General features: G+C 42.4%; 1 protein-coding gene across 1 annotated transcript in view; it reads right to left on the bottom strand.

Annotated features, from left to right (window-relative positions):
- Ptprt (protein tyrosine phosphatase receptor type T) overlaps window positions 1-13,618 on the bottom strand; it is a 1,079,747-nt gene that overhangs the window by 154,057 nt on the left and 912,072 nt on the right. The window contains exon 15 of the mRNA XM_032904674.1: window positions 7,480-7,615. Coding sequence (XP_032760565.1) covers window positions 7,480-7,615 — 136 coding nt within the window. The remainder of the gene's footprint in view (window positions 1-7,479; window positions 7,616-13,618) is intronic.

The raw sequence follows: 13,618 nt of genomic DNA on the forward strand, positions 1-13,618 counted from the left end.
AGCGCCAACCTTCCTTGCTGTGTTTGTTTTAAATGGGATATAAAGTTGTGTGGGTAGGGAAGGGGTGTCGGATGTGTGAGCAGTGGAAGGAGGGGTGGATGTCATCAAAATACATTGTGTGATATTCTCAAGGAATAAAGAATGAAAGTTAAATGTAAAAAAAAAAAACCCAATACTTCTTAAACAGATGTACCAGATACTATTCTAAGTAAATCAGTGGACTTCATATTTGATCCTCACAATAGCCCCATGGGACATTATCTTTATTTTACAGACAAGGAAAGTGAGGTTCAAAGAAGCAACTTTCCCAGATTTACATAACTGGCAAGTGACACTGCAGGTGTTAGAATCTGGGCTGTCTTAGTTCAAGAGCCCATATCACCAACCATTGTGTTACATTGTTTTTTTCTAGAGCCTGATCTGACAATACAGGAAGGTGGGGGACCACACAGCTGGAGAGATCAAGACAAGACAGACAAGGCAGGCTGGAATCTGCCATGCTTGAATTGTAAAGTTACGGAGAAAGCAGACTTGTGATTGGGTATCTTTAGGCATATGGAATTGTTTTCTGGCCTAAGTGGATGGCTAGTAAAGTACAAGTGTCTTGATATTGAAAAGGAACATTGTCTCTGACCTAAAGGTCATAAGGCAAACCCAAAAGGTCATCTGGAAAGGTATTTGTTCTAGATGAATAAGGGTCATGCGAAGGTAAAGTTGGAGGGGAAAGGGACAACGTCCTCTAAAGACAGAACAAGAGTCAGAATGAGATGTGGGGTCCTGTCTTCACAGTGACTGTGGGACAGGAAATAAGAGGGATATGTGAAGAATGCTTAAGATGCACATCAACAGTGACCAAGGGTGCACAGATGGAAACAGGTTTCCATGAATCCAGAATGGGTCTAAGCACAAATAGAAAGATGGTGGGGTCGGGGGAGGTCCTTTGCTGAGTGTATGGTAAGAAGTTTTTTAGCCCAGGGTAGGTCTAAGATGACATATTTCATTTGTTTGGGTTTTTATTTCTCACCTTAATGACCCTTTCAAAATTATGCCACACAATTTAACATCCCAGTATCATCCACAGTAGATAATATTATTGAAGAGTTTGAAAAGAGTATGAACTTTAATATCATAAAAGTTCCTAAGTATCCTGAGTTTGAGACACAGTAATGTCACATAGTCATGTGATGTTGGGTAATTGTCTAATACTCTTTGTGTTTCAGTTGTATGACATACAGCATGTGCGCGCATGTGCATGTGCACACACACACACACACACACACACACACACACACACACACACACACGCAATTATCTAATAACATGCCCTGTCTCTCTTAGCTGGTCCAGTTTATCTCACACTTTTTCTTGTATTTAGTTTTTATTTCTAAACAATGTGGTCTCTGATGGAACGGACCATGGATATTTTAAACAGCATCCTCCGGACTTAACTCATCTGTATTAGAACTTGGCACACCACTGATGCTGGATGCTTACCTTTGAATCTATATTCTGAATGACTATCTACTCATTAAGAGATAGTACTGGGGGTTGGGGATTTAGCTCAGTGGTAGAGCGCTTGCCTAGCAAGCGCAAGGCCCTGGGTTCAGTCCTCAGCTCCGGGGGAAAAAAAGATAGTACTGGCCCTCATCTGCTTTAATTATCCTGAGATAATCCACTCAATTTTTTTTGTATGAAATCCCCAGTATTTGCAAGACATGCTTGAGATAAGGGAGAATCAGGATAGACAGCTGGTAAATTGGTAGAGGAGACAGAGACCAGGGTGAATCCAAGCATTAGGTGGACCTTCTCAGTAGACATCCGGATTGTGATGAGACTATGTCTAGATTGGAGGCCAGAAAAGGTTTACTGGAGAAAATGACTTCAGAATCTGCCCTCTCTAGAGGTACTGTCTGGTCACACGAGAAACATAAGTCTTGAACCAGGCAGTTCACAAATACAAGTATAAGAGTCATGGTGATACTGGGGGACCTGAAGAATCGCCAGTGGACAGGGGTGTAGAACTACATGAAACAGTTTTCCAGAGGATTTTCCTGAGCATTTCCCTCACACCCACCCCATGAGCCATTGATGCTTTAGACAACAGAGAGCACCAGCTAAAATTCAAAACACTATGCTGGGTACCCATGGAGGGATGGGTTGAAGCCGTCAGAGTGAGAGAAGCCAGGGATAAGACTCTGGAAGAGATAAGGACAATGAGAGTACATGACCATTGAAATACAAAGATGCAGGCTTAGAATAGTTCTTGGTGACAAAACCCCATGTGTTAGGTGAATAGGATAGAAAGCAATGCCTTTCAATGAGCTGGAGACTTAAGACTGGGATCTTGTTGATAGTGACTTCTTCTTTGACTCTGAAATACCTAATGGCCATCCAAGAGCATTAATGATGCAGTGCAAGTTTAGTGAGACAGGCCCGAAGCAGACACCACTTACCCCCATGGACTTCTTCCTTCTTCAGCCCAGCAAAATGATCAGCACAAGATTGATAAATACACAGAAGAAGACTTGCGCAGGTAGCATGGGGACAGGGCTGCATGCAATGGGCTGTCACTGGGCTATCCTGATGGGACTGGGATGTGGGAAAACACCGCTAGGCCATCATACTTGGTAGTCATATTTGGAAGAACTTGGGGGGTCAACATTTGACAGTGACAAGACTCTTGTAGGCCAAGAAATATGTCATCTGAAGAATATTATATCCAAAGCCTGAGCAGAGCAAAATTAAGAGAGGGAAAGTGGTGTTAGAACCTGAGCTAACCTGAGCTATGATTTCCTTGCTTTCTACTGGTCTTTCAGGTCTGGTGAAAATTAGCATCTTGGGCTCTGGAATCACAGTCTGGATTTATTTCTAAATGTATCCCAGCACCTTGGCCAACTCATATAACCCCTTTGAGCAGCTCTTTCCATTTTTAAGAACAAAACGAGCAGAATAGAAGCCCCATCAGTCCTACGCAACAAGATCATTATAGAAGGGTGACAATGAAAATCCCAACACTCGGCAGTTTAAGTGGAAAATGAAGAAATTAGGTCAGTGTGTGAATGTCATTCGCAGCATTGCTGTTAGCACATTGATGATAGTTTTGGAATAAACTTGATACAGTGTGAGGTGAGCATTCCTGTCAGTAGAAGGCGTTCTAATTCCTTACATAGGTGTATAGAACAAAGTCTGAATAGTACCTGTAAGACTTGGACACAACATAAAATAAACTCCATGTTTGTGTTTTTGTTTTTGTTTTTGTTTTTTTTTTTCCTTAGCGAGCTTTTGGGTTAGTTTTGTCTTACTGTTTTGTTTGCTTATTTTTGTTTTTGTTTTTGTGTTTTTGTTGTAAGTAAGCATGCTTTCAAGATTCTCCTTGAGTTTCTGCCCTGGCTGCCCCCTCTACGCTAGACTGTCACCTGTAGATTGATATAAACCTTCTTTTCCTATGTCGCTTTGGTTAGACTGTGTTTTATTTTGTTCTGTTCTGTTTTGGTTTGTTTTGTTTTAATCACAGCAATAGAAAGAAAACTACAACAGACTCCACAATCAAGTTCCAGGAAGTGAATCCAAAGCAGCTTGACTCTGAACTTCATGAAATGTGTGGGCATATGCATGAGAGATGATGCCCCAACCAACACTAATTTTAGAGGTTCTTATGTAGAAATGGCTAATGACAGCTTCAACCATCAAACTATATTGGGTAAGGCACCAAGACTTGAGTTTTCTACCTTAATTTGTATCAAGCTTATCTAGTACTCTATGGTATTAGGTAAGGAACAACCTAGGCAGTTTTATAACCCCTTGCTTGCCTGTTTCTCTTAGACTGTAGAAGACAGTCTAATGATTCTCAATTAAGAAAGTAAAGGGTAAGATGAACTCTGGACTTCACAGATGTGTTAGCAATGAAGGCTTCTCATCATCAGGAGCTCGGGGCAGGGGTGGGGGAAAGAGGGTTGCGTTACTATGTAATGGCATGGTGTGTGTCTTAGACCAGCTGTTCTGGAACAGTCTGCAGTCTAGATAGAACTGGTAAATCTAGAAGCAAAAGAGGATAATTCACTAGTGATAGAATAAAGGATGGATATTTTTCAGTGAGCATAGCCAAAAACACATTGGATATCAATTGTGTCAGAAGGGCTTAGGGTCCTCTTTTCATAATGCCCAGATTATATATGCTTATTATTATATTAGCATATCATTATCATGCTCCACAATCAAATAAGATCCGTCAAGAGTGATTCAAAAATAATTTGAAACTTTTAACTTGAGCCTTTTGGAAACCATAAAAGATCTTATTTAAACCTCCTATTGACAACAGTATTTGACTTTTATCTCTAAAGAATCCTCTCTCCAGTATAAAACAAGACCAAGGTAAGAACATAAAGCATTTGTCAAGTTTTATTGACTTTTTCCCTTCTATTTTGTTTCCCTTCTCCTTTCTTAAGTAATCCAAATATAAATTAATTTCTTAATTACATCTTTCTTTATATCCTTTGCACTTTAAATACATTCTCTGGCTGCTTTCTAGTTCTGTTACAGACGAACTTCCTAGCAAGAAGACAGACCGGAGAGTGGCAAAAGTGAGCGTTACCATCAATGGGGGTGAACTCCTGAAAGGGAGAATCTGGGGACATCTGTGTTTATGGAAACACAGCTGTGGCTATAGCCTTGAAAGACTTGTGATAGATTCAATTCAGGACTTAGAGACATAGGGAACACAAAATAAAACAAAACAAAACAAAACGAAACAAAACAAAACAAAACAAATCAAAGCAAAAACCGGATAGTCATGGCATCTATGACTATGGCTGATGAGGGAATGTCTTTGGCAAGGTTAAGCCAGTGAAGGGCATATAGCAGGTAGTTACCCTCTGAGAACCCCTGGGCCGAGAAACTGTGGGTGATATTGGAACTCTGAAAGGATCCTGAGGTGGATTTACTTGTTTATTATTCCAGGGTTCCTGTTGCTTAAAACTTCCCCCTTTCAGTGTGCTATGGGTAGCATTTTGGCTAGCAGCAGGTTAGTAGTGGACTAAATTAACTAATGTCCCCATACTGATACACTGTGCTGGTGTCAGCAGAATCCCACAGAAGGACTGAGTTCACTGGGGCCTTCCTCAGTCATCTCTAGTCATGGGGAAACACTGTAGGTTAGTAGAAAGAAGCAGACCCATGCTTAACTTCTTTCTTTCCCTTCCCTGCCTTATCTTTTCCCCCTTCCTTTCTCTCCCTTTGCCTCTATTTCTCCTCTGTTCTTCTTTAACCCCCACCACACACCAAACCATCTGTAAAGTATTCATATCCACCAGCAGAAACATGCCCATATATGTAACATATGTAAGTACAGATTAGCATCCCCAAGCTGCGCACTGCTACAGGGTCTGAAATTTGCTCAGGAAGGGGCGTGAAATGGTGATCATGTGATACCTGTTGGTTGTGTCTGACAGTTTTATAGACATGTGGGGTGATAAAGATACCCGGAAGAGGTTAAATCTACACGGAAGACTCGCTTTGTATGTGCTCCCACCCTAGAAACAGAAAGCCATTCCTTTCCTCCCTCCCAGAAAAAGTCACACATTTCAGAAATAGCTGCTGAGAAGGAAGTGAAGTGTTTTTTTTTTTTCTTCACAAGCTCACAGTGGATGGTGACGTAGGTTAAGCCAGGCTTTGGAAAGAGCAGAATTGGAAGTACATATCTGACTTACAAATCAGAGACAAAGAATCAGAAAATTTCAGGTCTATCAAAGATATTCAGTTCCATTAAATTGGCCACTTTTTCCATGTAGACAATCCCAGATTCACCTCTCCTTCTAATACACCAGCAAGGCTAAGGAATCTTTTAGTGATCTTATATACACAATATGCTTACCACTCCCAGAGAACTCAAAGTGCATGCTCTGCCTCAAATAACAGCAGCTGATTGATTAGTGGCTGGGACATAGATCATGGCCACCTTTTATCAAAGATGATCAGATGACAATCAGCTGAGCCCCCTGAAGTCTCTTTATCCTCTCCCCTCCACTCTAGTTTTTTTACCACTGAGGAAATCAATAGCTGGTTGAAAATCCTAACTCTTAAGCCAGATGAATAATGGTTTTAGACAAATCATATAAACAAAAGGCCAAGTCCTAGCAAGAAGATATCCTGGTCAGAAAGAAGACTGGCTGAATCAAAACCTAATCATGAGAGTGACAAAGAAAGACATAGTCATTGCTACATGGCTGAGAAAACGCTGCCTGCCTGCACAGTGATAGATAGCACCGGCATTGTTGCATCATCAGGGTCTGTGAATAAAGATATTGGTTTTCAAATTTTTTTCATTGGCACTCCTGTGACTTCTTGAGTGGACTCTGGAATTGTCTTTGGGGACACTTTGTTCCCATTCAGAACAAGTTTCAAAGGTGTCTGGCAATTTGAAGATGGTAGAAATTCCCTGGTCCCGCTCAACGGTGTGGTCATCAACTCCATAGCTAACCGAATCCAGAGCTCCACCTTGGGTGTACTTTAGAGACTAAATTACTGTTTTTGTTGTAGAAAGATGGGGCTCGAACAGATGTTACTGTAACATGGACAATGACTTCTTAGCTTTGGCTGGAAAATGGAAAGATGGAGGCTATGATGGGAGCCAGAGAGAGAAACTAAGGAGACAGAGATATGAGAACTAAATGTGCCAATACAGTTACAGGTAAAGGCTAGAGAGATGATGCCCAGGAGAGCCAGTTTTGAGGAACTTTTAATGATTCCTGATGATAATGCTAGGTCATCTCACTCTTCAATCCCTGTGTGTTGTCTTCAAACCTGTGACTGCATCTGAAGTAGAAGATGAGTGTGCGAGTTTGAATCTTGGCAATAAGGGAAGTATTGGTACCCATGCTCTCATTAGCAATGTGATTACACACACACACACACACACACACACACACACACACACACACACACACCATAATAAAAACGGTATTAGTTGCCCATAGATGCACAGAGAAAGGTAATTAAGACAGTTTGGTGAGACGTGGATTATGAAGAATTCTTAAGTAGGAAGGTGTCTGGAGTCTCACTCCTTTGCAGGAGTTAAGGGCAGCATGGGGGGCTGCTCTCAACTGGAGGATGACGGGAAATGCAGGTAAGAAAGGTAGAGCATTACTTTCCTGTGTTCATCTATATTCCTGGAGTTCCCCAACCATTTTGAGGGCATCACCCATCACACAGAGTAGTTAATTCTGAGAAGACTTACTTCATCATAACCAGACTCAGCGGCACAACAAGGGAGCCATAAGAATCACCGACCATCTTAGAAGCTGGTCTCAAAAAGCCCCTTGCCAAAGAGGCAACACATCGCTCTCAAAGGCTAGTACAAGGAGCTCAAGTGTTCTATCAGGAAAGCTCTACTGGGCAGTAATTGACAGAGCAACAGCCTGGCCCCATGGTGGTGCTGGGGTCATCTGGGGTCAGCAGGACCTGCTCGGCAGTGTTGAGACTCACCTCCTTTTGATGGTCAGCATCACCCCCAGTAGAATTATGATGAACATGAGGAGGCCAGCAATCACACCCGCCATCTTCACCGTGTTGTCGACCTGCTTCTCGGGCTCCACAGTGTTAGAATTCTGGGTGGAAGCACCTTGAGGGGAAAAGGGAAGGAGGAAGATGTTGAAAAGGCTCACACACGACCAGGCAACAGTGACAGTGACAACAGTGTCTATATACTAAAGCTAGCCGTGTGCCAGGCACTGTGCTGAGAGCTTCGGATATATTGCTCTATTTAATCCCTATTGCAAATTAATTCCTTAAAAGGTTGGGGTTACTATGACGTCCTCTTAGAGATGATGAAACTGATGTGCTAAGCAATTAGAGTTTCCCAGGTCACATACCTGCCTTGTGGGAGCAGAGGATTTTTACCCATTGTGCTGTTATGCCACGAGAGCTCAAACCTTAGTCCACCATTTCCTTTCTTGGATTCATGTTTCAGATCATGTAATGAAAATAATAGTTTTGTGCTAAGATAATACAATTAAAACCACTGTGTTCTAAGGGATCTTTTTGTTTTATTCTTTTAGCAAACAGTAGAAAAGACAATGGTGGACTATAGTGAATTGGCTTGGGTTCAGAAAACATGAATTCCAATTTTGGCAATTATGTAATACCAATTATGTAATGCTATCTTGTTGACTCAATCTTTGGTACTGGAAAGTGGGAAATGACCATTTTTGTATCTGCAAACTCTGTATGGATAATTCAGGTCTCTAACTTGCCAAATCTTCACAAACAGTTCCAAAGGCAGACATTGAGAGGAAAACCAAAGGACTTGCAGAAGTCTCATGGGTGATGATGTTAGGAACCAGATCCCCCAGGTTTGGTGACTACCCAATAGGCCTTAGTGGTCAGAAACCTTGAATTCGGCTCTTAAAATCTCTAGTTCCTCAACCCCTCTCTCTTAAAAACAAAAGAACAAAAACAACACAAAAACAAAAACAAAACCAAAAAAACGAAGGAAAAAACCCCAATTGTTTCTCCACAGCAAAAGTACTTAAGCAAGCAAAGAAAGGCTGAGCCCAGCTCTTCCTGTGTTTACTAAGGATGGAAGGCAATTTCCTGTTTCAGACATTCGGGAGAGTGGTCCATGGGTTACCAGCATCCTAGGGCAATTTTCTCCTGCTGTCTTTATTTCCCCATTAGAATCACATTTTTGTGAGGCAGCTTGAAGTCAGAAGCACCTTTTCCCAAACTCATCTCTACTTTTCTGCAGCATCAGCACCAGTTCATCCTTCATCAGCCAATATACCTTCTGTGGCCTCCTGTGCCTCTGGCAGAGTTTCTCTCTCCTCTGAATTCTGATAACACTTTATAACACTTTGCACACACCTCACAATATCTCTTAGCACAATGCACTGATATTATTAGTTGCCTGTTTTTACATCTGTCTTTCCCACTGGCCTGCAAGTTCCTCAGGGGTAGAATTATACCTCATTTATCTTTGTTCCTTGTGTTAGCACAGATCCTGACTCGTAATAGGGGCTCGCTAAATGTTTGTGGTTGTTTGGTGTTTGGCTAAAGGGATAATGTCTCTGCCCACACACATTTGTCCTCATGGAACCGAATTGAGTTTTCTCTTGCTTTTAGTCATGTATTCAGAGAGCTCAGCTGAGCATTGAGTTGAAATGTTGCCTTTTTCACATTTCAAATCTGATTCCTCAAACTCACCGCTGTTTAAAAGCAGGCCTGCAGCTCATTGATACTCGTCTATGTTTTGCTTCTGAGTGTAGAGTGCAAATTCTCTCCAGGCACTTTCCTCAAACTTTAGTTAACTCTGGCAAGTTGGTTTTCTTAGCTGAGTGTCTTTGCTGGGAATGGGAGGCCTTCGAGAGTAGGTGTGGTGGCCTTTTCATTGCTGCAATGCCAGTGTGTAGCAAAGGACTACTTTCACAGTCACTGTGATGACTGTGTATGGCATAGAAATGTTCAGGCCAAAGCTATTTATTCCTTCAGTCCTGCATCTTTAGCTCCTGTGTGTGTACAAGTGCTGGGGCCAAACTAAAGTCTCTGTAGGGTCAAAAATCCTTCTCCTAGAAGTAGCTAAAGGTGACATATTTTATTCATTTCTTCTACCAGATAAAGATAAGACAAACTCATCTAACCCCAGGGATGCCTGACAAGGTTCTGACATTCTGCAGCCCAGTGATTTCCTGGTTCATTAGAATTGCCAACACATCTATAGCCAGGATGGTCTGACATTATAGAGTGTGGGTAATTCTGAGTGGCTCCTATGTAGCCCCCGTGTATGAGACTTAAGATATGATTTCTAATAAAAAGCTAGACTATAATGTATTGAGCCCAAAGGAAAGAGAACACCTCAAATTCAAAGCTCCCCAATACTGAGAGTCTTCAAATTTAGAGGAAAGGTTGGTCTAGATCATTGAGTGATCGGTGTAGTTAAACTTTACTTAGTACCTGGTTTTAAGGTCCTGTTCTAGAGGATAGGAGCTCAAGGCAGAGATCCCTTGAGAGCCTGTTCTGTATAAGATCCCCATCACCACTTAGTCTAACAAGATTCAAACTCCATTCCTTAGGTAAGTATTCGCAAACATGCACTAATGGCAAGCATCTGGAGACTTCATAGTGAGCAAAAGAGACACAGTCCCTGTCTCCAGGATGCTTGCAACCACTGGCATTTCTAACTATGAGGACATAATAAGACAAGAAATTAGTGATGACAAGCTTTAAACATGTTAAGGGTTTGGACAGAGAGGCACTTGACACCTTGGAATGAACAGAACAGGGAAGTATGTCACTCGTGGGAGGAAACGGCCAACAGGATGTACTTCAAGGCTGTAGCTAGACGACTGAAGCATAAAGAGGTAGTAAAGCTGACATCCTGGGTCAGGCTGTGTGACTGGCAAGGGGCCTGGTTTAGGTAGAAATGTAGCACTTAAGAGGTTAGATGAGAAGAAAGAGAAAAGAAAGAGGCTAGCGAGGAGAGCAGAAGCCAGTTCATACATGACAATGTAGACTAGGAATTTTGTTCTGTAGCCCCAAAAACACAGCAGGGCATTTATAAACCCTGTTCATGAGGTAACAATGTGATCACATTCATGTTCTAGCATCTCAGCTCAGCTCCAATGGGGAGCCAAAGTGGCTTGGAGAAATGAGCTTGGAGATTACTGTAGGCATCCAGGTGGAAGATGATAGTCACAGAGACTCAAGGAACAGCAGTGGCATTCTCTCGATGTAATAAAAGGGATAATTACCAAAATAAATATTAGGAAAATTGGCAATAGCTAGAGCAAGGGGAATAAAGGAGAAAAAATTAACAAGAGTAGGCACAGGGCCTTGGTTTGTATCATGTGGGAGATGAGAGTGGAACTTATGGGTTCTAGAAACTGTACAAAAAGAAAACTATGCTTGAGTTTGGAGTCCGTTGAAATTGAAGGTGGGTAGCTAGAGGTGGGAGTCTGGAGCTCCAGAGGGAGAGTCTGAGCTGTAGGTAAGAGGATCAATTCGTACATAGCCACAGATGGTAGCCTGAGATAACCCAGGAAGGGAAAAACAAGTAAAAAGAGAAGCAGGCCTTGAAGAGAGATTTGAAGATCAGTAGAGTCCAGGGAGTAGGTAGAGGCAGACAAAATTGTACACAAAACATGAGCAAACAGAAAGGGCTGGAAACCATGGCTGACCATAGTATCCTAGATCCAATAGAAGATGGGATTTCCAGAAGCAGGAAATAATCAGCTGTGCCAACCACTGTTTCCAGTGAAGGATCAAGAACCATGCTCCAAGGTAAGTGAAGGTGTCAGTTTAAGGACTAGGACATCTCTGCTCAAAGACCAAGATGTCATCATGGAAGCCTCTTCGGCAGTGACCATGACCATGGTACATGCTTGAGGACCATAGCAGAGCATCCAGATCCCAGGTAGTTGTGTGCAAAGTGAGAGTCTGGTACTAGAAAAGTTCAGTGAGTTTAACTAAAAGGCCTTAGAGCATGAAAGCATGGTGGGGTTATCAGGAGCAACTACGTTTGCCTGGTCCATTCAGGCTTCCGATACAGCATGAACATGCAGAAAACTCATCTTTCTCTTAAGCATGTTCTAAGAGAATTTGCAGTAGTAACTAGGAACTTGATCTCTTATTTATAAAGGGAGGGTATTCAGAGGTGATAGATATAGGCAGAGAATGACTCTGGACCAAAGATAAGAGGAAGAACAGAAGGATAGGGACATGGGAGTGCCAATGACGCTTCTGTTAGGTCAGAGTTAGGTGGTCAGGGCTGGCACCATAGATGATCAGGATGAGAGTTGAGATCAGAGTTATGAGGGTATCCAAAGGAAGCATTCAAAGAGGTGGAGCTGGAAATCCTTCAGAGAATTGCTAAGCATCAATTTCAGTTCCTAATAGACCCAGTCTCTGACTGTGACGACTTCTGCCTTTTTAGTCTGGTACTGGGAGGAATTTGAAGGATTTGGGTGCATCCTCTTCCCCCTTGTCTTCCACAGGACCCAACAGGAGCACAATCTAAGTAAATTAGAATTGGCGACAAGGCACCAGGTGGCAATTTACCCAATTAGATAAGCTTTAAGGTTTCCCTGGAGTCCCCTGTGTGGTGTGGTCATCATAAACAATCTTGTGAACTCAGCTTACTAATTCATCTGTCTCCAACATGAGGCTACAGGACTGACCTTGTCTCCTAGCCATCTGCTCTCTCTGTGCCCTGAGTACTTCCAAAGGCTACATTAGTTTTCTCAAAGCAGCAGTCACTTGCCTCTCCCTTCTACTCATTCCTCAAATCTCTGATGACTTAGAGTCTTAGCCCCTCCTACCTTTAGTCCCCAGTCCACACCTGATGACTGTCCGATTTCTTGCTATTTACAGAAACCTCAGGTACAGTGCTTAGCTTCTTGGAAGCTACTCACCACCCTGAATTTGACCTCCCTATGTGAGTCCAGGGGCCATGTTTGTCTCCCTCTCACAAAGTTACCAAGCAACTGTCTCATTCTCATCTTCCCCCAGGATTTCTATGACCTTTGTTGGCAAGGGAGGAGCTGGTCTATGCTACTCTGTACTCTTCTGAACTCTGATGGGTTTTGTCTAGCTGTACATTCAACTACATGAGATCTCTAGGGAGAAGATATACCAAGAGACTTGATACTTAGAAAGTGATCCAACAATCAGGATACCAGCATCACCTGGGAGCTTATTAAAATTTCAGACTCACAGACTCTACCCCAGGCCTGTGGAAACAGCAGCTCCGTTTTAACAGAATCCCTCTGTGCTTTAAGTGCAAGGCAAAATCCACATAACACCGACCTCGAGAGTGTGTTAGTCTGAATAAGAACTCTTCTGTCTAGAGATTCTATTCTGATGAGATCCAGTTCTTGCTGTCTGGTCACTAATGGGCCATTGTAAAAGATAGAACCCCTGCTGGGTCTCTTTAATTCAATAGGTCAAAAGCATGAGGTGACTAAGTAGATTAGGGAGCCACAAGAACTATCCACTGGAGACTAACACTCTGTTTCTCTCATCAGGATGTTAGCCAGGGATTCCATACCAAATGTGGGTGGTGCTCCATCATGAAGCAGTGACATTATGAAAATAGTTATCATTCCCAAGTGCCACTGAAGACGTAACCTTTCCTTGTTTACTGGGTCCTACCAGTTGTGATTTTCTCAAAGTCTAGCTGTTTAACAAAGCCCAGCATGCTGTTAAACCCAGCATGCTCCTTAGATCCTGACCACCCTCCTCACTTTCACGTGTCTTCCCCATCTTAGCTTGGGTGTCCTCTAACTTCAGTGGTGTCCATACTATCGGTGATATATGTCCCTCTTTTAGTTTTGGGACTTCCACACACTCTATCCCCTTCCCTATCCTGCCTCTTCTCAGGTTACTGCCAGAGGCAGAAAGCACATCGCCAGCAGTGGAAAGTGCTTTTCAGGGATACCATGTGCACTTCATTAAGTAGAGGGGACTACATGACCTTTGTGCTTCATTTGATGTCAAAATGCTCTGGGTTTATGACACTTGCTCAAAGCAGTGGGCCTCAAACAGAAATCCTTGGCTTTCTATTTATATGCCACTGCTAACTAGTTGGGTGACCTTAGCCAAATCAATGAAACACAATGTGATATAATATCCT

This window comes from Rattus rattus, chromosome 5 (assembly GCF_011064425.1).
Source record: "Rattus rattus isolate New Zealand chromosome 5, Rrattus_CSIRO_v1, whole genome shotgun sequence".
NCBI lineage: Eukaryota > Metazoa > Chordata > Mammalia > Rodentia > Muridae > Rattus > Rattus rattus.